Source organism: Chiloscyllium punctatum, chromosome 49 (assembly GCF_047496795.1).
Source record: "Chiloscyllium punctatum isolate Juve2018m chromosome 49, sChiPun1.3, whole genome shotgun sequence".
Lineage (NCBI taxonomy): Eukaryota > Metazoa > Chordata > Chondrichthyes > Orectolobiformes > Hemiscylliidae > Chiloscyllium > Chiloscyllium punctatum.
Genome location: NC_092787.1, coordinates 24563657 through 24587690, shown reverse-complemented (window position 1 = coordinate 24587690; position 24034 = coordinate 24563657). Strand labels below are relative to the sequence as shown.

Sequence of the window (24034 nt, the reverse complement as noted above, 5' to 3'; positions counted from 1 at the left end):
AGGACGAAGTTTGGTGCTGAAACCACAGGAATGGCCCTGCATGAGTATGAGGCATGATTGACACGAGGTCAGGTCCCGTGACGAACACAAGTCTGGGAGGTGAGGCAGTCTTGAACTACTGCATGAAAGCTGCAAACTCGCAAACAGGGCAGGGGTAAAACTCACCCAATCCCTCAGAACAGCCGGAGAGGCTGTCAGAAACCATGGGATCTCCCCCTCTGCCCCGTGTCGCAGAAACCTCGAGGTCTGAGATGGATACTCACAGCCTCGACACCTTAACTGCCTGAAGAGGTGAATGGAGTTCTTCTGAGACATTTTGGATGCAGGGGGGAAGTTATTGTCTGGTACACGCTCTCTGTATCTAAGGTTGAGTCAGAAGAACTGGGCCTGGTCCGTCAACAGCCCCGGGAGAGACGACAAGAAAACAATCTGGACTTAAAAGGCAAAGGATGGAATGACAGTAACAAGGTCAGCTAGGTGGACCTCATAGAATAGGGGTTCCCTCATTGAGGCTGTTAATCTGGTCTAATCAGGGAGCCCTGGCTGACAGATATAAATAGGAGTGTCAGAGGTTCTGTTCACTGAGAGCTGGCTCTAAGGGAGCTGGATCAGTATCAAGGACTCTCCCCATGTAAATAAAGGGTGACTTGGTGACAGAATGCTGGATGCTGTGGAGTTATTTCATGACCAGCCATGAGTTTTGAATTAGGTTAACCAACTCCAGATTATTTAATAATCAAAATTGCTGCCCCAAAGAGTAATCAGTTGATACTATTTACTATAAATTATTACTATAAATTATCGAAACCCCACACTGAGTACTTTGGCACCGTGGATGTACCCATATTCCCTGTTCTGCAGTGGTTCAAGAAGGCAGCTCAATACCACCCTCGCCAGGACAACAAGGACGGGCAATAAATGCTGACCATATGCCATGGGAAAATAAAAACAAACCCTCACAAGCAAATTTTCAACCCTAGTCAGGGTAGGTAGCTTTAAGAGCAGTTTCTCTAATCTGTTACTTTAGTCACATAAGATACATTCCGAGCTTAGTTTGTACTGCTTCACATCTTTATTTCGTACAATGAACACTGCACACCATTCTTCAGCTCAGAAGGTACCAGTGCTTCATTCTCTAGCCTTAGTCTGACTTTACTGTGCCACCGACTGCTATAAAGGGAAAGTGAACAGCCTACAGTGTCTTCCTCTTTCCATTTTCTGCTCTTTGATTAAAGCCCAGTCTCAGCAGGGAACCTCTTGGCAGTACAAGAGAGATCAGGAACCCGCCAACTACGGAAACAGATACTACAAGCAAGAACCTTATATCCCATTACTTTTTTGCCTACATAATAACAGTTATCGCATATCAAAGTAATTCACTAACAATGAAGTGCTTTGGGACGTTCTCTAGAGAATTATGATAAACACAATGTAAAGGCCTTCCTTGTCCATCTCATTTCAACTACGCACTGTGTTGGAAAACCATTGCTTCAACTATATTGTACCAACTATATTTTTTAAAAAATTCTTAATGATGGAAACTCCACACTAATAGCTTTTAAGGGGATGAATATTAAATCACATCTAACTTAAACATTTCCTTTCAGCTTCAGAGCACAAACATGAGACAGACAGATTTTTAATCAGTTGGCAAATCAAAGGTTATGGGGAAAAGGCGGGAAAGTAGAGTTGAGGTTAATCAGAAATTGTTGAAAAAGCTCATAATTGAGGAAGGGTCACTTAACCCAAAATGTTATCTCTTGATTTCTCTCCACAAATGCTGCCAGACCTGCTGAGCTTTTCCAGTACTTTTCCTTTTTGTTTCTGATTTCCAGCACCCACAGTTATTTCAGTTTTTATTGAGGATTAATAGATCATCCATAAAAAAATCTCAATGAATGGTTAAGCAGACTCGATGGGCTGAATGGTCTACTTCTGTTCCTATGGTCTGTTTGGATGTGAATGTGGTGAGAATTCCTCCTCCGTAGCTTAACTTACGGACTCTCAATAAACTTTGCAGTTGAATTGACAGAAGAATAAATGCTAACGGCTTAATGGTCGTGCTCCAATTACTTGTCATTTTTGTTTGTTCTTCACTCTTAAAGACCTGAATTCAGACCCGAGCCACTTAGAGAAGACGGAAATGATCTTACAGGTGCAAGATCACTTAATCTGTACTATCAGCACCTTTTACCCCCCCAGAACTCCCCCCCTCCCAACACTGTTGCATAAATGCTGCTCCCACCACTTTATACTTAGTCCTGATGAAGAGTCATCTAGACTCGAAACATTAGCTTGCTCTCTCCCCATGGATGCTCTCTGACCCACTGTGATTTCCAGCATTTTTTGTTTTCAGTGGAAATGATCTAGAATGACAGCTGTAAGAAGAGATCACATGTGAAGTGATTTGAAGAGAGAAAGCCAAGGGAAAAAATGAAGAACAACTGCGATTGTTCTATATTCAAAACCAATTGTGAAGAATAGTTTTCCTGTTCTGAATAAGAGTCATGCCAGACATGAACCTTTAATTCCATTTTTCTCTCCATAGATACTGCTGGACCTGCCGAGTTTCTCCAGCACTTTCTGTGTATGTTTGTGAAAAATATTAAACAGGTAACAACCCATTGACATTTTCTACATTGCTGCCTCTCTAAAAATTGCTGCAGACTATTTAGTTTGTCTGACACTCTGTGTACATTTATTCCAAAAGCAACGTTTCATCCGTTGGTCTAGCTTCATAAGCACAGTGGTTCAGTGGTTAGTGCTCCTGTCTCACAGTGCTAGGGACCCAGGTTCAATTCCAGCCTTGGGTGACTGTGTGGAATTTGCATGTTCTCCCTGTGTTTGTTCCCATGGTACAAAGATGTGCAGGTTAGGTGGATTGTCTGTCTTAAATTGCCCCATGGTGCTCAGCGATGTGCATGATAGCTGTGGGTTATAGGGTGGGATGCTCCTCAGCGGGTTGGGAATGGGCTGAATGGCCTGCATCCACACTGTAGGGATTCTATGATTCATACTTTTATGCCATACATTTTCAATCCAAAGGCTATTCATCCTTTACAGACAGAACAACGTCTGAAAATAACGTTTGGGCTGTGCCAGTTTGAATGAAATAACTCATGATGTGTTTCTTAAAAAAGAAATCCCATGCTGCTCCTGATTATTCCTGGGGATGGATTGATTCATTGTTAGCAGGTATCAACCAGAGATCTGTTTATACTTAATGTCGGCAATGACAGTGGGCAGGCTGCCGCCACAATACATGTGTCACTGCACCTGGCTTTAGTATAAATGGAATTCTATTTCTGCTAAACTGAAAAGATCAGCCCTTTATTCATAGTATAAACACAACCAGAGAGAAGCTATCAGCTGTCTGGGCAATGCAGCATCAGGGAACTTCACACTGACCCTGGCAGAACAACTGACATTTCAGGATACACAAAGTATTAAAGTCGCCCATTGCTTCTGTCTCTCATCCAAGCCCCAGAAGACAGTCTGAATAGGAATTCTCCGAGTCGGGGGAAGACTGGACAACCAGAAGAAAAATAAAGCAGTCAACAGAAATGGGAGTTATAGAGTCATACAGCACGGAAACAGATACTTGGGTCGAATCGAACATAATCCCAATCTAAAGTAGTCCCACCTGCCTTCTTCTGGCCCATATCTATCCAAACCTTTCCTGTTCATGTACCTATCCCAATGTATTTCAAACGTTGTAATTGTACCCACATCCACCACTTCCTCAGGAAGTTCATTTCACATGTGAACCACCCACTGTGTAAAAAAAATTCCATCATGTCTTTTTTAAATCTCTCTCCTCTCACTTTAAATATGTGCCCCCAGTCTTGAAATTCCCCATCCTAGAGAAAGGACAATTGCTATTAACTCTATCTATACTCTCCATGATTTTATAAACCTCTATAAGGTCACTTCTCAACCTCCTATGCTCCAGTGAAAAAAGTCTCAGCATATCCAGCCTCTCTCTATAACTCAAACCCTCCTTAAATCTCCTGGTAAATCTCTTCTGAACCCTCTCTAACTGAATAATATCCTTTCAGTAACTGGGCAACCAGAACTGGTCATAGTACTCACCAATGTCCTGTAAAACTTAATATATTGTTTCAGCAGTTATTAGAGGAATCATGGCTTCCAATTTAATGAATTGCTAATTTTCTTCAAATTCATATTTTCTTTTACATTTCCACTTGCTGATTCACTACTTTGGTTCACAGCATGGGGGATTAATGCGGTCCATTACTATTTTCATCAGTGTAGAATCAGAAAAGAACAATATCTAAATACAGAGAAAAAAGTTACACAACATCAGGTTACAGTCCAACAGGTTTATTTGAAATCACAAACGTTCAGAGCACTGTCATTTGACGAACCACTTCACCTGACGAAGGGGCAGCGCTCCAAAAGCTTGTGATTTTTTAAATAAACCTGTTGGACTATAACCTGATGTCATGGGGATGTCTGACTTTGTCCAGTCCAATCCAACACCGGCACTTCCACCTCATCAGCAGAGAGAAGTGGAAACTGAGTGGGAAAGGAATTTCTATCTCTTTGAATGAGCCCAAGACTAACGAAACCCAGCTTAGATCACCTAACCAAGGGACTATTACAGTAATTACCACTTCGCCCCAAGGCTTGTTTCCACATGCATCAAAGAGCAGTCACCGTCCAAGAAGACTTACTCTGTCAAAAACATTGGAGCTGCAAGTTAGATGCTAATAGTTAGCGATTCACATTCTCAGACCCAACAACGTTGGCATCGGAAAATAATTATGCCATTGAGTAAAAGAGCTTGCTTAGCTGAACATATCCAAGATTCCACTGTCTCCTTATCTTGATCACATTAATTGTGAAATAACATCATTTTCCAAACAAATAAGCTTCACTAAGAACATAGCTACTTCTGTTCAGACTAATGTACTTTATACACAGCATTTTAAAATTTTATTAGAAGAAAGTAGTACACATTCCAGAATAATAATGAAATTGCTATCTTTATGACTCACAAACTACAGTAAATGTTACTATGCTCCAGTCAAACCAGAAACAACTGGGCGACAAAGTCCTTCTCAGCTGAGAATTTTTCATTTGTTTGCACAATTTTATTTTGTCCACCAGAATTTACTCTCCCTCCAGCGAAACTGATTCATGCTGGGATAAGGTTACATTATGGATGTGAAAAAGAACCTTTCTCTATGCATGTGCCTAGACAGCAATTATCGTTAAACTATTTAATGTTAAACCGACCCTGTCCTTAGCCAATATACTTTGCCGCCTGGGTCAGTAGGAGTACTAACTAATTCCCCTTCTCCACATGCTTCCATTAACTCCTGCTCAGGCTGAAATTAACTTACGACAAAGACCAGCAATCAAACTTTCTTCTTCAAAAGAGTTTAGGACAAGATTTGGTGACACACTTCCCATCTCCTCTGAGGCTACTGGATATGTTTAAGCAAGCATTTTTTCAAAGGGTCCCTCCTCATAAGGTAAAGTTGCCATAGCCCCGGAGGACCATAGGCTTCTTTTTCAGTAGAGAGAGAGATGACTGGCGGTGTTTAATCTGAGGTCACCACACTTCACCTAAAGGAGAGTCCTCCATGGAAATCTCAGACAATACGAGAATTGAACCCACCCACTGCAATGCAAACCAGCCAAATGAGGGCTCTCCTCCCCAATGTTTGAAAAACATAGAGACAAGATTACCAACACCATAAGTTCTTTACAATTCTTCAAACTGAAACCTTCTCTATACACCATTACAATGAGCTCCTTCCTCAAGTCCTATTGTCTGGGGAAACGCCTCATCCTAATGTCATCTCAACAAGAGACTGCGACACTGTGAATCACTAGGTCAGTAATAATTTCCCTCTTGTGCAGCGCATGGAGTAAGGTCTGTCCCTCACATTTTGTTTTGACTGGAAAATCCTTGAACCTTCATTCAATTGAACTAGCTGTCCTGAAGGGTGTTAGAAGAACGGGGAGGCACTGTGATAAGCAGAGGATGTCTGCCTTTGAGAAATGACTATACATCTGCTAAGCTATGTTCTCTGTTTAGTGACATTTTCTGGCCATATACCTGCTGGAACTGGCCAGATAGGAGCCTTGGAAGGAGGGCAAACACTTGTTGTGAAATGGGAACTATCAATGGTTTGATCACTTCATCTATTGCTGCACAGGTTTGAACTGGATTGAGGGAGTGTGAAGAAAGCTCACCAGACCGAGTCCTGAGATGACCAGATTGACGGACAGAGAGAGATAGGTTAGGGCTATACTCACTCAAGTTTAGAAGCATGAGGGAGAATCTTAAAGAAACCTATAAATTTCTAACTGGATTAGACATGGTAGAGCAAGAAGGTTGTTCCTGATGACCAAGGAGACACAGATGGAGCTTAAGTTAGGTAAATGCAAGGTATTTATGGTAGGACGAACAAGGGAAGGACTTACACAGTTAATAGTAGGGCCCTGGGTGGTGTCTGTCAAAGACAGACCGAGGGGTTCAAGTACACGGTTCTTTGGAAGTTGCGTCACAGGTAGACAGGATAGTGAAGACGATGTTCGGCACACATGCCTTCATTGCTCAGATCATTAACAATAGGAGTGAATGCCTTACATGCACTTCCTAGAGCTGCATCTCAGCATTAGACCTCAAGAGGAACATGAGAATGCCTACAACCAAAAATAACAATGATGATGGTCAGTGAAGCATTTACAATAGAACGATCTCCTCAGGCTCTGGACACATGGACAACTATGACTGGGGACAACACAGCCATTTACAAAACAGGCTCAAGTGCATGGATTTTCTGAATGACCTTGTGTTGAGGAGTAAACAGGGGCATTCTACAATCATCCAAATCTCCTCGTCAGTGATTGGGGACCACTCCATGCAATCACATCCCTGCCTGCTGGCAAGACACCGATTGGAAATGTCCGATTCTCAATGAGGGAGCAAATCCCCTCACGATAGATATTTCCTCTTACAGATGTACGGGAAGCCATCAATGTAAAATAACCCACCAAAAAATCCCAATAATCAATTCAAAGGTATCTTCTTTGACTGAGGAGAGGTAGAATGTGCAGTGTGCTACCAAGGTGGAAACAAATCATAAAGATACATTTAATAGGAAGTTGGACAAAAGTGTTGGAGAGAAAACTAAACACAGGGTTTTGATGATGAGGAGAGAAAAGAGGAGTCATGAATTGAGCATTAACTCTAGTATGGACTGAAGGGCCTGCATTTGGCACAGTCTATCCAAGATAATCTCATACTCAACATCGAGACAATGCTTCAATCTGATTTGTGAAAGGAAGCCAATTAGCAACGCAGGAATAAACAGAGAAGTGTAAATGCCGATAAGGACTGCAACAACACCACGGTGAAGAAGAAGAAGAACCACAGAGATCCAAGGCGACAAATGGCCAGCACTTTGCACTATTTGTCAAGATGCTGAAAACTACATTTGAGGACCATTTAAAGAACTTTCAAGTGATGTACAAACAAAGCAAGGGTGTTGTGAGAGAAAATGAGGACTGTAGATGCTGGAGAGTCAGTGTCGAAAAATGTGGCGCTGGAAAAGCACAGCAGGTCAGGCAGCATCCAAGGAGCAGGAGAATCGACATTTCAGGTATAAGCCCTTCATCAGGAATGTCTAAGAAAAGACAACCTATCAAACAGCGAGTAGTTATGGTTTGGAATGCAATGCCTGGAAATGTGGTAGGGACATTCAAGAAGGCACAGGATTGTGATGGAGTGCAGGCATATGGGAAAAAGGCAGGAGATTGGCACTAGGTAATAGAGCTGAACTAGGTTAGAGTGGTGCTGGAAAAGCACAGCAGGTCAGGCAGCATCCGAGGAGCAGGAAAATCAACGTTTCAGGCAAAAGCCCTTCATCAGGAAAGGCAGTCCTGATGAAGGGCTTTTGCCCGAAACGTCAATTTTCCTGCTCCTCAGATGCTGCCTGACCTACTATGCTTTTCCAGCACTACTCTAACCTGGACTCTGGTTTCCAGCATCTGCAGTCCTCACTTTTGCCTAATAGAGCTGGACTAGACAATACAGACAGTCACAGGCCCAATAAGCAGAGTGGCCTCATTCTGGGATTCTATGATTCTGGGATGATATAGCTGGTTGAATATGTGAAAGTGAATATTGTGAATGTGGAATTTGTGAAGTTTGGTGAAAAGACAATCCCACTCACTTGGCTCGGAATATGTGTTTCGCTTCTCTGCCAATTCTAAGGCATCATTATTATTTTCAATTCTGAGGAGCTTGTTCAAAGGTCTGAAACCTCAGATAAATACAATTTGTCTGAACTACAATAATACCAAACTGGGACAGAGCAGGTTGATGATGGAACACTCATCTACCCATCAGGGCTAATAATATAATTGATTGCAATCATTGCTATAAAGGGGTATTTGGTTGGCCCTGGTCAGTGTACAAAAACATCAGCCTTGAATTGCTTCACCTAGCATGGTCACAGTGAAAATGTCACTTATCACCCCAAGGAAGAAATCCTGGATATATCTGACAATCAGCCAGGCCAACCTTGCTGAAGGGACAATGAAGGTGGTATTCATGACCATCCTTCAATACAGATAAAAGATTATCCACTTGAAAGAATCATAGAATCCCCACTGTGCAGAAAGAGGCCATTCAGCCCATCGAGTTAGCACTGACCCTCCAAAGATCACCTCACCCAAATCCAATCCCTGTAACCCTGCATTTCCCATAGCCAATCCACCGAACCTGCACACGTTTGGACTGTGGGAGGAAATCTATGCTGACCCGGGGAGAATATGTAAACACCTCACAATCGCCAGAGGGTGGAATCAAACCCGGGTCTCTGGTGCTGTGAGGTAGCAGTGCTAACCACTGAGACATCTTTGATTTTTTTTTAAAACAGCTCCACATTTACTGAACAAATACTCTCCTACATTTCCACAATCTCAGCTTTGAATACAGGATCACGGGTTTATATTACAACAGGACACTCATATATTTATTGAAGAACAACTTCTTGCAGACAACCATATACAAAAAAAACTCCCTAAAACATCATCTATATTTCTCTCCATGAATCACTGCTGACACTTCCAGACTGTTTTTGGTTCTTCTTTCAGATTTCCAGCATTTGCAGAATTTGTTTCTTCATGGAGGTTTCCTGATATCCCAAATATGAGCTTTTCATGGGATTTGGGCATTGCTGGTAAGTTTTGCATTTGATTCCCACCTCTGACTATCCTTGAATTGAGTGGCTTTTCAGAGATAGGTTGGAGTCATACATCGATCAGCCTGGGTAAGGGTATGATTCTTTCAAGGATAATACTGAGTTGGTGATAGTTCTCAAAACCACTATTACTGAAACTACATTTATAATTCCTGATTTATTGAATTTAAAACCCACTAGTAACCACAGTGAGACTATAACCCATGCTCCCACCATTACTAAACCAGTGACAGCCCCACTATACCACAACTCCCAGATATGTGATTGATTGATACAAAAACCTGACAATGATTGAAAATGGTGAATGGCCCTTCACATGGATATAAAGAAATGGAGCTTCAAGTCTGTGATCTGCTTGATATAAAAGACCAGAACTGGGATTATGGTCTTACATCAACAAGAACAGAAATTGCTGGAAAAGCTCAGCAAGTCTGGCAGCATCTGTGGAGGGAAATCAGAGTTAAGGTTTCAGGTCCGGTGACGCTTCATCAGAACACAGGTCACTGAAATGTTAACTCAGATTTCCCTCCACAGATGCTGCCAGACCTGCTGAGCTTTTCCAGCAATTTGAGTTTTTGTTTCTGTTTCTAATTTCCAGCATCCGCAGTTCCATTCATGTCTTACATATCCTTTCCAATGTCAGGACAATGCAGTGTTGAGTCATCTTCAAGTCAAATTCCTGTGACTATTCCACAGTAGATTAGATTCCCTACAGTATGGAAACAGGCCCTTCGGCCCAACAAGTCCAGCATTCCTCCCAGTAACCCACCCACACCCATTTCCCTCTGACTAGTGCACCTAACACTATGGGGAATTTAGCATGGCCAATTCAACCGGCCTGCACATCTTTTGGACTGTGGGAGGAAACCGGAGCACCCGGAGGAAACCCACGCAGTACAAACTCCACACAGACAGTTGCCCGAGGCTGTAATCAAACCCTGGGACCATAGTGCTGTGAGGTAGCAGTGCTAACCACTGAGCCACCGTGCCGCCCCATACAGTAAGAGCCTGGTTAAGAGTATGATTCTTTCAAGGACATTACTCAGTTAGTGATAGGTCTCATAACCACCATTATTGAAACTACATTTATATTTCCTGATTTATTGAATTTAAAACCCACTAGTAACCACAGTGAGAGTATAACCCATGCTCCCCACATTACTAAACCAGTGACAGCCCCAATATACCACATCTCTCAGTACTGAGGCAAAATTTCATTCCTTAAATCATAAAATTGTTATGGTGCTGAAAGAAGCCATTTAGCCCATCATACCTGCATTGGCTCTATTACCCAGCACCAGTCTCCTACCTTTCCCCAAAACCGTGCATATTATTCCCAACCAAATGATTATCCAATGCCCCTTCAAGCACCTCAGTTGAATTTGCCTCCCCAACATTCCTTAAACTAACTACTCGGTGTGAGAGAAAGGTTTTTTTCTTTAACAGCACCCTCGCTTCGTTTGCACACCACTTTAAATCTATCCCCTCTCGTTACTTCATTTCTTTTCTGAGCTGCTCCCTATCTACTATGTATAGCTCACTCATGATGCTGCCAAGTCTCCTCTTGGCCTTCCTCTCTCCTCATCATTGTTTAATAAGCTGAGGATGAAGAACACAGGAGAGAAATGGCATCCATTTCATTCACTTTGGAGATTATGTCCAGGAAAAGCTTTAATATTCAAGTCTGCATACCATTAGATTGTATGATCTTGAGATCTTTTATCTCTCTGACGATCAGGAAGATACACCGAGAAAGTGAGGACAAAATAGCATTATGTTTAGCGTGCCTATTGCTGGAAATAAACAGTGGGGAAATGGACCGATGTTCTCATTTCATTTGCTAAGAGAGACACAAACCCAAATTCAAATATTGTCAATACATGGATCCCATCTCTTACTTCGACAGGGCTCAGTTGTTGAAAATTGTTTACTCAGATTTGTGATCGTCTTAATTCTGCTCTTCATCAAAGAAAAAATAAACAGAACAATTTTGCTATCAGGAAGCTCAGTTAGCACAACCTCTGGATAATGTAAAAGGACTGTCAAAATCAACATGAGCCTTTTCCTGAGGTTTGGTCAACTGGACGGTCAGAAAGAGGACCTAACGAACACAACAAAGCAATTAATCACTGAAATAACTTAACCGAACCTTTCGACTTCACAGGAAGTGGCTCGAGCCTTGATCACTTACCCGAAAGCCTTTTGGTCCCTGCTTCCCCATTGGTCCTGGCAAACCCTAGAAAAGAAATAGTTGGTTCAAAAAAGGACATTTTAGAAGCTACAGTCCATGGGGCAGGGGAGGGGGAACGAGTGTGTGGTGACAGAAGATGAGTGGTGACCTTCCACACCAGGATCCTGAAAGAACTTAATCAGTCACACTCGCAAGAGGGCCCTCCAGGAATGATTGTGTATCCGTCTCCGTGGGAAGGAGGGGGATTTGGCAGGAGTCGGCTTGGTGGGGGTAGAGTGGGGTGGTGGGGGGAGGGAAGAGACCGGTGACCTTCCAGAATGGCTTCGAAGCATTCTAATCAAGGATGGGGAAGGTAGGGTCAGCTGAGTATGTGGGAATAGGGAAGGAACGGAGTCGGGTGGGGAGAATCTACCCCCTGTTCCCCCTGCAGCACACCAAAGAAAATCATTCGCATTAAGGTTAAGGAGCTGGGCCATCATGGTTCTGTCTGCCTGGCTCGGTGCAATGAACAAGCCGCCATGTGTTCCCATTCGCAGGTGACAGGGACCAATACCAACAGGACCACTTGCACATTCAGACCATAAGACATAGGAGCAGAATTAGCTGTTCAGCCAATTGAGTCTGCTCTGCCATTCAATCATGGCTGCTAATGTAAAGATCTAAGAGTTAGACCATTGGACTATACTTAGAGGGGACATCAGTAGCTTTTAGGTTGAGAAATGGCCTGGCCAGCACCAAAGGTCAGATTGGGGGCAAGAAAGGTCAGTTCCCATGACTCACTCAAACCACTCTCAAATGGTTCCTCCTGGTGTGGAGCTCAAATTGAGGCCACACATGACTCACCGCATGTGTACTGCAACAGACATTTTACATGGTCTCCTAAATCATAAATCTTTGATAAATAGTGAGTGATTTTTTTTACACTCCATCCTAACGTTACTGCAGTCTTGCTGCTGTCACGGTCTATAAGAAATCAGATTTGTGCAAGGCTGACATCAGAAAGTCAGAATGCTGCTCAAAACAAACAAAGGGTGTGAGGGTTTGATGGACCCTGGAGCGAGCATCCTTTAACAAGGTGAGAAACTTCGAAATACTGACATTCAGCAAGAATTGGGTGTACTCAGACCAGGAAGAAAGAATTTAAAAAAAAAATCTGTTCAGATGTGTCAGGATAGACCTCCAGGGCAGGTGGGACTTGAACCCACATCGCATTGCATCAAGATAGAGACACTATGGCACAATGTTCCCTCACAGCACAGCAGGTTCACATGCTGGCATAACAAGCAATTAGGAAGGCAAATGGCATGTGAGCATTTATAGACTCATAGAGATGTACAGCATGGAAACAGACCCTTCGGTCCAATCCGTCCATGCCAACCAGATATCCCAATCCAATCTAGTCCCACCTGCCAGCACCCAGCCCATATCCCTCCAAACCCTTCCTATTCATATACCCATCCAAATGCCTCTTAAATGTTGCAATTGTACTAGCCTCCACTATTTCCTCTGGCAGCTCATTCCATACATGTACCACCTTCTGCGTGAAAAAGTTGCCCCTTAGGTCTCTTTTATATCTTTCCCCTCTCACCCTTAAACTATGCCCTCTAGTTCTGGACTCCCCCACCCCTGGAAAAAGACTTTGTCTATTTATCCTATCCATGCCCCTCATAATTTTGTAAATCTCTATAAGGTCACCCCTCAGCCTCTGATGCTCCAGGGAAAACAGCCCCAGCCTGTTCAGCCTCTCTCTATAGCTCAAATTCTCCAACCCTGGCAACACCCTTGTAAATCTTTTCTGAACCCTTTCAAGTTTCACAACATCTTTCCGATAGGAAGGAGACCAGAATTGCACACAATATTCCAACAGTGGCCTAACCAATGTCCTGTTCAGCCGCAACATGACCTCCCAATTCCTGTACTCAATACTCTGACCAATAAAGGAAAGCATACCAAACACCTTCTTCCCTATCCTATCCACCTGCGACTCAAGGAGCTATGAACCTGCACTCCAAGATCTCTTTGTTCAGCAACACTCCCTAGGACCTTACCATTAAGTGTACAAATCCTGCTAAGATTTGCTTTCCCAAAATGCAGCACCTCGCATTTATCTGAATTAAACTCCATCTGCCACTTCTCAGCCCATTGGCCCATCTGGTCCAGATCCTATTGTAATCTGAGGCAATCTTCTTCGCTGTCCACTACACCTCCAATTTTGGTGTGATCTGCAAACTTACTAACTGTACCTCTTATGCTCGCATCCAAATCATTTATGTAAATGACAAAAAGTACAGGGCCCATCACCGATCCTTGTGGCACTTCACTGGTTACAGGCCTCCAGTCTGAAAAACGACCCTCCACCACCACCCTCTGTCTTCTACCTTTGAGCCAGTTCTGTATCCAAATGGCTAGTTCTCCCTTTATTCCATGAGATCTAACCTTGCGAATCAATCTCCCATGGGGAACCTTGTCAAACACCTTACTGAAGTCCATATAGATCACATCTACTACTCTGCCCTCATCAATCTTCTTTGTTACTTCTTCAAAAAACTCAATCAAGTTTGTGAGACATGATTTCCCACGCACAAAGCCATGTTAACTATCCCTAATCAGTCACTGCCTTTCCAAATACATGTACATCATTACTATAAGGATGTAAGAGTACAAGAATAAGGTGGTCTTGTATCTCTGGGTCAGAAGATCTAGGTTCAAATCCCACCTCCCCCCAGTCATAGAGATGTACAGCATGGAAACAGACCCTTCAATCCAACTTGTCCATGCTGACCAGGTAACCTAAATTAATCTAGTTCTATTTGCCAGCTTTGGCCCATATCCCTCTAAAACCTTCCTATTCGTGTAACCATCCAGATGCCTTTTAAATGTTGTAATTTTACCAGCCTCTTCCATTTCCTCTGGCAACTCATTCCATACATGCAACACCCTCGTGCCTAAACACGTAATGGAAGGTACCTAAGGAGATCTCGCTGAGTTTCAATACGGCCCTGTTAGAGACATGACTGCTCTGATGAAGTGTCATCCAGACTCGAGACATTAGCTGGAGCTCTCCCTCCACGGGTTATGCCTGACCCGCTGTGATCTCCAGCATTTTTTGTTTTCAGTACAGATTCCAACTCCTTCACTCTGGTGAGACTGCAGCTGGAGTACAGGACACTTTTGGTTTCTGTACTCTTCAAAATTTATTCTTACACAGGATGGAGACATTTCTGCTGAGGTCAGCACCTGTTCCCCATCTCTAATGACCCCTGAACCAATTGGCTCCCAAAGCTCTTTCAGAGGGAAGTTAAGAGTCACCCACATTGTTGTGGGTCAGGAGTCACGTGGAGGGCAGATCAGGTGAGAGCAGCAGATCTCTTTCTGGAAAGGCCACTAGTGAACCAGAGAGGGATTGTCTCAGGAGGGATGTACTCCTTGTACTCTTAATAGTAGCCTTCAGAACATCTAAAGCTTGCCAAACACCCCACAGTAACCAAAGCTGCTTCAGAGAGTTAAACGTCAATGCTTCTAGGCAGCAGTCTTTCTGAGGAGATTTCTGATTGGCAAACAATTTTTAGAAAGTACAGCTGAGGGTATCAGTATTTCACTTGCAACATACTTTCATACATTAGCTGCTCAAATTATATCTGACATCGGAAGGGCTCTAAAACATGCTAAGTACTTCACTGTTGCAGACAGAACAGTTTACAAAGTTTGAAAGAAATCTGGAAAGTTGAGGGGGGGTTGGGCATTATTGCCTGCCAGCCTGTGATTTTCCACAAATTATAGAAAACAAGCGTAAAGACTTGGGTAAGTATGCACTGAATTGGAAAATCCCAATCAGATGTGACTGGAGACTGAAACACCAGGAATTACACCAAACTTAACACTAGCAATGGCAAAGAATTTTATTCTGCATTTTATACATCCACGCATTATTTGCCAGTTTATACACCCAGATAAATGGAAATCAATGTGAGTTAACTGGAGTTCTGGCTGTTTAAATTCTATATGGCATAGTATTGACATGCTTTTTTTAAACATGAATCCACCTCCAACAGGATAAGAACCTGAATAGGTTGGATAGGCTGGGTCTTTTTTTCCCTAGAGCACAGAAGACTGAGGGGTGACCATATAGGTCTATAAAATCATGACAGCCATGGATAAGGTAGATCCCAATAGCTTTTCCCCATGGTAGGGGAGTCTAAAGTCAGAGGACATAGGTTTAAGATGGGAGGAGAAGCATACAAAAGGGTCCAGAGGAACAATTTTTTCACACAGATGGTGGTGAGTGTCTGGAACAGGCTGCGAAAGGCATTAGTGTGGAAGCAGGACATTTGGCCCATGGGGTCCACATTAACCCTCTGAAAGTCATCCCACTCCACTACCCTGTATTTCCCATGGCTAATGGGGCGGCACGGTGGCACAGTGGTTAGCATTGCTGCCTCACAGCACCAGGGTCGAGTCCCGTCTGTCTGTGTGGAGTTTGTACATTCTCCCCGTGTCTGCGTGGGTTTCCTCTGGGTGCTCCAGTTTCCTCCCACAATCCAAAGATGTGCAGGCCAGGTAAATTGGTCAGGGGTAAGTATAGGGTAGACGAATGGGTTTGGGTGGGTTTCTCTTCGGAGGGGCGGTGTGGACTTGTTGGGCCGAAGGGCCTGTATCTACACTGGAGAGAATCTAATCTAATTCACCTAGCCTGCACATCCCTGGATACTATGGGACAATTTATCGTGATCATACTGCCTTACCTGCGCATTTTTGGACTGTGGGAGGAAACGCACGCATACACAGGGAGAACGTGCAGACTCTACACAGTCACCTGAGGTTGGAATCGAACCCTGGTCCCTGGTGCTGTGAGGTAACAGTGCTAACCACTGAGCCACAGTGCCACCCCTTGTAGCTTTTTAAGAATCATTCAGTAAGGTGGGGTAGGTATGGAGGGATACGGCCCAAACATAGGCAAATGGGACTAGTTTAATTGTGAAAAGTGGGCAGCATGGGTATGTTGGACCGAATGGCCTATTTCCATATTGTACACTTCAATGAGTCTATAACCCTGCAGAGCTCGCCCATCAAAGTTCGCACCACTCTGTGGTGCCTTCCTGAATTTGACTGCTAAGCCATGGCGGAGATGGTCATTTACTTTGCATTCCCTTCCCACAAGGAAGCAGACTAAAAAGCAAGGTCAGGGTAGGATTAGTGGATTTTCCAGTTCTGAAGCATGATTAACATTTCGGAGAGAGAGAGAGAGAGAGAGAGAGAGAGAGAGAGAGAGCGGGCGAGAAAAAAACTCAATCATGCACAAAATCATGATCGTCACACAGCACCAGAACAGCACCAATGCACCAGTTTTGCCGAATTCCAAAATGCTGAAGAATGAATCAATCCTTGTTGAACACAGTGTTCCCAAAGGCTGCATCATCCATTAGTTTTATCAGTTTTAGCTATAGTTTCAGTTCAATATAGAGATTGCTTCCTGCATTTGTACAAATCTCCTGGCTTCTTGTTCTGACAAGAAGGCAGAGAAATGATATATCACCCTAAATCATGGAGCTAATATGTGCTTTGATGAGCAGAATTGTGGGTCACATGTCAACAAGAAGTATTATATAAATCCAGGTCCATTTTTTACACCTGGCTGGATAATATTACATAACCCATCTCTCTGTTTGAGGTGTGAATTTTCCACAGCACTTACCGGTCCTGCTGTCTTTTGAGTAAAATATTAGTCAGACACACTCAGATTATAAAAGCAGAGAAGATACTAAATGTGCCTGCTACACAGTGCTGTCAGAGCATGAGCATTCTGGGACCTCAGTGCAACATTAACATTAGATACTGAATACAATAGCTTCCAGAAACAGGGAGAGTAAAAATACAGGGATTGTTTCCTTTGGGAAAAGTTTATGTCTAGCCAATTGTACTGCTGCACTCTGACACAAATGTTCAACTTCCACGCTATTTTTATAGCACATTTTAAACAGGGACACATTTTGGATAAGTCACCCATATTGTCTTCACATTGATGCAGCATTGTTGGGAATAGGTATTCTGGACAGCTCGGTATTTATACAGTGTTTGTAAGTGTCTATACGGGTTCTCTCAGTGCCTATATGGTGTTTTTAGATGTCTATATGGTTTTTCCAGGTGTCTAGGGCGTTTCTCAGTATCTATATGGTTTTCCTAGGTTTCTATACTGTATTCACATGGTGTTTCTCAGTATCTATATCGTGTTTATCAGTATTTATGTCATATTTCTCGATATCTATGCAGTGTCTCGCATGTCTATGCAGTGTCTCTCATGTCTATACAGTGTTTCTCGGTATCTAGGCAGTGTCTGTCAGTTTCTAAGTAGTATCTTTTGGTGGCAATATGGTTTTCTCTGTGTCTACATTGGTTCTCAGAGTCTATACAGTGTTTTTCAGTGTCTAGCCAACGATTCTCAGTGTCTAAATGGTGTTTCTAGGTGTCTATATGGTGTCTTTTCATGTCTATATGTTGTTTCTCAGTGTCTATACAGTGTTTCTTGGAATCTATGTGATGTCTATCGGTATCCATACAGTGTTTCTCATTGTCCAAATGGTGTTTTGCAGTGTCTATATAGTGTTTCTAGGTGTCTTTAGTGTTTCTTGGTCTCTATATGTTGCTTCTTGGAGACTAGATAGTGTTTGCAGGTGTATATACAGTGTATCTCGGTGTCTATGTGGTGTTTGTCAGTGTTGATACAATGGTTCTCCATGCCTATATAGTATCTCTAGTCTATATGGTGGTTCTCAGTCTCTCTCAGTATCCATACTGTCTCACCTGGTGTTTCTTGGTGTCTTTATGGTGTCTCTTGGTATTATAAGGTGTTTCTCAGTGTCTACACGATGTTTCACGGTGTCTCTCAGTATCTACACAGTGTTTTCTGGTGTCTATACGATGCTAAGGACACATGTTTTACACCACTCCCGCACTGGGTCATTCAGGCTAAATCTGCCATTATCATGCGGTTCGAGGCCTTTCACTAAACTCTCAGTTAGATGTATTTAGTAAAAATGTGAACATTTTCTCGGTGTTAAACTGCACGGCACGAGAAGATTTACTGCACCTGCCTGCCAGGATAACCTTTGGCACCTCGACTCCCATTAGGTCCACGCACCCCCTGTTAAAAAGAAATGGACAATGTCACTGACGATGTCACTCTTTGTTTTCAGCTTCCTCTTTGTCTCCATCAACCCTCCGAATGTATTTTCAGCAATAATTTCCATTTCATTGTGAAGACTAGTGAGACGTCTCAGTTGGGATTACAGTGTAAAACACACTCTAGCATATGTCTTCAGAAACTATTCTGCAGATGTGTTGCTTCGATAGTATTCATGCATGCACACAATTAGAGAACAACCCTGCCAAGTGCAGCATGATTCAGTGTAAAAACCTGGCAGCCAAATTCTGGACGTCCCTTGTTCCAAGGAATTCATGTTTCAGCGCAATCCCAGGGGCACGATTCCATAGCACACATAACTATTCTTAATTCAGCAGACTCAGGTTGGTCCAAATCATCTGGAATTTTAGTTTAAATTTACACAGACATAATTCTGATATATATCGGTGCTGTTTTCAAACTATCCTGTTTTGGTGAGGGGCAGGATAGGTTTCTGTGTGACCAAACAAATCAGGCTGCTTTTGTATCACTCTGAAATTAAGCAGATTTCAGTATTCCAGATTTGGTGCACCCTTGTCTTCTGGTTAATGGTCCGGTTTATAAACCAGAGTGGATTTTCAGATCATAGCTAAACCTGTGTCGGCTGTTAAGAGTAAATACGGAGTTCAGATTCAGCTTGCTATCCTTTGTAAAGGTTAACCTTGTAACTACTACTGACTGAACTAACCTATGGAGATGTTTTGCCCGAAACATCGATTTTACTGCTCCTCGGATGCTGCCTGAACTGCTGTGCTCTTCCAGCACCACTAATCCAGAATCTGGTTTCCAGCATCTGCTGTCATTGTTTTTACCTAACCTATGGAGACGCAATGTGTTTGTATGGTGTTAATAGAAACATAGAAAATAGGTGGAGTAGGCCATTCAGCCCTTCAAACCTGCTCTGCTATTCAAGACAACCATGGCTGACCATCCAACTCAGTCCCCGTTCTTGTTTTCTCCCCCATACCCTTTGATCCCTTTATCCCTAAGAACTATACCTAACTCCTTCTTGAAAACGTTCAATGTTTTTGGCCCCAACCACTTTTTGTGGCAGAGAATTCCACAGGCTCACCACTCTCAGTGAAGATATTTCTCCTCATCTCAATCCTAAATGGCTGTCCCTGTATCCTTAAACTGTGATGCCTGGTTCTGAATCTATTTGCCATTTTAATCGAGGCGTTGAGCAAATGCAATTGAGTGAACTGCTTTCCAAATTTTCCAATTTGAGCATCTGCTACAATATCCAACTGAAGTTTAATGGCTACTGTGATTTGCTCTGCTCCAGTACATACCCTGAGGTCTTGTGGTGCAGAGCACTTCTTATCCTTGAGGTCTTGGGTAGTGCCCCTGCCTCTGGGCCAGAGATTCTGGGTTCAAGGCCCTCTCCATGGCTCAACAGCAAATCCACATGCGATGGCATCTGGTAAACGTGGGAGTGATTTGTGAAAAGCACATGGGAACCAGATGAGAACAACACTGGAGGCTCTACTGTCTAAATGCTCTCTCTCTCGAAAGAGAGAGGGAGAGAGAATGAACTCCCGGTTATTTAACCTGAGGGTCACCATGCCTCAGGTAAAGGGAAACCTTCACAGTAACCTCAGCTGGCCTGGAAATTTAACCCACACTGTTGGCATCACAAACCAGCTGTTCAGCCAACAAGAATGGGACTAAAGGACAGTGAATCATTGGCCATGATTTGAACCCAGGCGTTCTGTGTGAGAATCCTTGCAATGAATAAACACATAAGACATAGGAGTGGAAGTAAGGCCATTCGGCCCATCGAGTCCACTCCGCCATTCAATCATGGCTGATGGGCATTTCAACTCCACTTACCTGCATTCTCCCCGTAGCCCTTAATTCCTTGTGACATCAAGAATTTATCAATCTCTGCCTTGAAGACATTTAGCGTCCCAGCCTCCACTGCACTCTGCGGCAATGTGCAGGCCCACAGGCCCACCACTCTCTGGCTAAAGAAATGTCTCCGCATATCTGTTCTGAATTTACCCCCTCTAATTCCAAGGCTGTGTCCACGCGTCCTAGTCTCCTCGCCTAATGGAAACAATTTCCTAGCATCCACCCTTTCCAAGCCATGTATTATCTTGTAAGTTTCTATTATATCTCCCCTTAATCTTCTAAACTCCAATGAATACAATCCCAGGATCCTCAGCCATTCCTCGTATGTTAGACCTACCAGTCCAGGGTTCATCTGTGTGAATCTTCTCTGGACACGCTCCAGTGCCAGTATGTCCTTCCTGAGGTGTGGTGACCAAAACTGGACACAGTACTCCAAATGGGGCCTAACCAGAGCTTTATGAAGTCTCAGTAGCACAACACTGCTTTTATATTCCAACCCTCTTGAGATAAACAACAACATTGCATTCGCTTTCTTAATCACGGACTCAACCTGCATGTTTACCTTTAGAGAATCCTCGACTAGCACTCCCAGATCCCTTTGTACTTTGGCTTTACGAATTTTCTCACCGTTTAGAAAGTAGTCCATGCTTGTATTCTTTTTTCCAAAGTGCAAGACCTCGCATTTGCTCACATTGAACTCCATCAGCTATTTCCTGGACCACTCTCCCAAACTGTCTAGATCCTTCTGCAGCCTCCCCACTTCCTCAGTACTACCTGCTTGTACACCTAACTTTGTATCATCGGCAAACTTCGCTAGAATGCCCCCAGTCCCTTCATCCAGATCATTAATATATAAGGTCAACAGCTGCGGCCCCAACACTGAACCCTGCAGGACACCGCTTGTCACCGGCTGCCATTCCGAAAAAGAACCTTTTATCCCAACTCTCTGCCTTCTGTCTTTTGCCTCTACTATTGCTGAGTGCTTTGGAATATTTTACGTTGCCCTGATAGTGCCGTGATGAACATATCTGAAAAATATCACCAGCAACAGTGCAGCCCTCCATCTGGGCTGAGATTCTTCAGGCTAGGGATTTATGCCTTGGAACTTGAATGTAAACTTTCTGACGAGCTACGAGTGTTCAACATAGAGCCACAGCTGTCACAGTTAAAGTATTTTGACCTGAGCTGTAGATGGAGTAATCCATTAAAACTGTAAAACAAAACTCTGCAGAGTAAAAGTAAACCTTCTAAACACTGCAACATGTTCATTTAGTTGGATTTTCCCTCTCACTCTCCCAGTTTTCTTTCTTTCCTAATGTCTCGCTGTACTTTCTCTCAATTCTCTCTCTATAACTCGTAAAACTTACCAAGATTCTCCATCCAACTCTCAAGCTGTTATTTACTTTCATTTCTGGCAGCCTCAGAGGCAATGATCTTAGGGATGACAATAGTGCCTTCCGGGATTCCTTGTAGGTTTAATTCATTCATTCCGCTGTCTCTGCCCACTCAGACCGAGTCATCAATACCACGTTCCAATGACTGTACATCCCTCTGGCTGAAGATTGGCAGAAGAATACCATTGTCCTTAGATCCCTTTACAAACACCATCCCTTTCCACCAATTCCTTTCCTGGCCCTCAGGAGCCCCCTGGCCTGGCTCTTCATAGCCTTGGCTGCCTGTTCAACTGGAAGCTAAGCTCTAAAACACTTGCCTCTATCATGTGGTACTGCATTGCTATCCTGCTTACCTCTGTCACAGAACTGGTGTGGTGTAGAAGACTACTATTTGGCCCATCATATCTGCAATATTTCTCTGTCGCCTGTACCCTAGCCTGCGCCTAGTCCTAGGCATTCACTGGGGATGTCAGTCATCATCATAGAGTCAATGAATCACAGAGATGTACAGCATGGAAACGGACCGTTCGGTCCAACTCATCCATACTGACCAGACATCCTTATTTGACCTGGTGCCACTTGTCAGCCTTTGGCCCATATCCCTCTAAACCCTTTCAATCACATACTCATCCAGGTGCCTTTCAAATGTTGTAATTGTACCAGCCTCCACCACTTCCTCTGGCAGTTCATTCCATACAGATACTACCTTCTGCATGAAAAAGTTCCCCCTTAGGTGCCTTTTAAATCTTTCTCCACTTACCCTAAACCTATGCCTTCCAGTTGTGGACTCCCCCACCCTGGGAATAAATCTTGACTATTCATCCTATCCATGCCCCTCATGATTTTATAAACCTCTCTCAGGTCACCCTTCAGCTTCTGATGCTCCAACGAAAGTAACCCCCGTCTATTCAGCCTGACCCTGCAGTCAAACCTTCCAACCCTGACAAAACCCTTGTAAATATTTCTGAAACCTTTCAAGTTTCACACCATATTTCCTATAGCAGAGACATCAGAATTGAACATAATGGTGTTCTTCAGTACTTACATAGTCTGGCCTACACGTAACTCCAAATCCACAGCAGTATGGCTGACTCTGAACTACCCCCTGAATGGCTCTAGCAAATTGCTCAGTTCCGGGGCAATTAGGGATAAGTAACAAATGCTTGCCAAATTGCTGAAGAAATTTAAAAACTTGATCATTCCTCAAGCATACCTCAACAGGACGCTATGGTTCCAAAGTGATGTGGTGTCAAACTTTCTAATTTTTATTTTAAAAATGAAAGGTGTTTTGAAGGGAAGCTGCTCATCACTTTTAGTTCTTTGAGTAGTTGTAATGGTTTTTGCTAAAACTTAATATTTGTAACAAAGAGATGTACTTCCTAAAACAGAATCTGATATGTTTCTGCACCAGCTAGATCTACTTATTTTGAGAACATTGTGCTAGAAATTATTGAAACGCAAATATGTTTGAGTGGAACGTTCATCATGCTTTGCCTTTAAAATATGATCAGTTAGGAGGTCCCCTGTACCTCAAATCCCTACATTGAGAGTTCTGGAAACCTTATTTCCAATAAAACGTTGGTGCAGTTTACCAGTTAGCATAAATCCTCAGGTATCATTTTCAGTTTGGCCAAGGTGTGTTACCGTCCCCACAGGAACTCCATACTTTTCCACTTTGGGGAATGGAGCTACAGACAGTGATGATGATTAGGTTCCCTACAGTGTGGAAACAAGACCTTCAACCCAACAAGTGCACACTGACCCTCCGAAGATTAACCCACCCAGACTCATTCTCCTACTCTATATTTGCCCCTGACAAATGCACTAACACTATGGGCAATTTAGCATGGCCAATTCACCTGGCCTGCACGTCTTTGGAATCTGGGAGGAAACCAGAGCACCTGGAGAGAACCCACACAGACAGGGGGAGAATGTGCAAACGCCACACAGACAGTTGCCCGATAGGAATCAAACCTAGGTCCATGGTGCTTTGAGGCAGCAGTGCTAACCATTGAGCCACCATGCCACCCTATGACTCCAATGTCCTTTCCACCAGGAATCTCTCTCCCTCTTACCGACTGCTAGTGGCGTGTTTTCAAAGGGATTTGCAAGCAGACAATCAACCTCTTCAACCTCCTTCAGCCATCAAGCAGGAATAGGATTCAAACTCAGA

General features: G+C 43.3%; 1 protein-coding gene across 5 annotated transcripts in view; it reads right to left on the bottom strand.

Annotated features, from left to right (window-relative positions):
* The window catches only part of col27a1b (collagen, type XXVII, alpha 1b), a 653616-nt gene that overhangs the window by 378622 nt on the left and 250960 nt on the right, over window positions 1-24034 (bottom strand). For all 5 annotated transcript variants that reach the window (XR_011956099.1, XM_072565909.1, XM_072565908.1 and 2 more), the window contains exons 9-10: window positions 18521-18574; window positions 11437-11481 (exon numbers count right to left, since the gene is read on the bottom strand). Coding sequence is in view for 4 of the 5 variants with exons in the window: in XM_072565909.1 (XP_072422010.1) it covers window positions 11437-11481; window positions 18521-18574 (99 nt within the window). In the remaining variant the exon portion in view is untranslated. The remainder of the gene's footprint in view (window positions 1-11436; window positions 11482-18520; window positions 18575-24034) is intronic.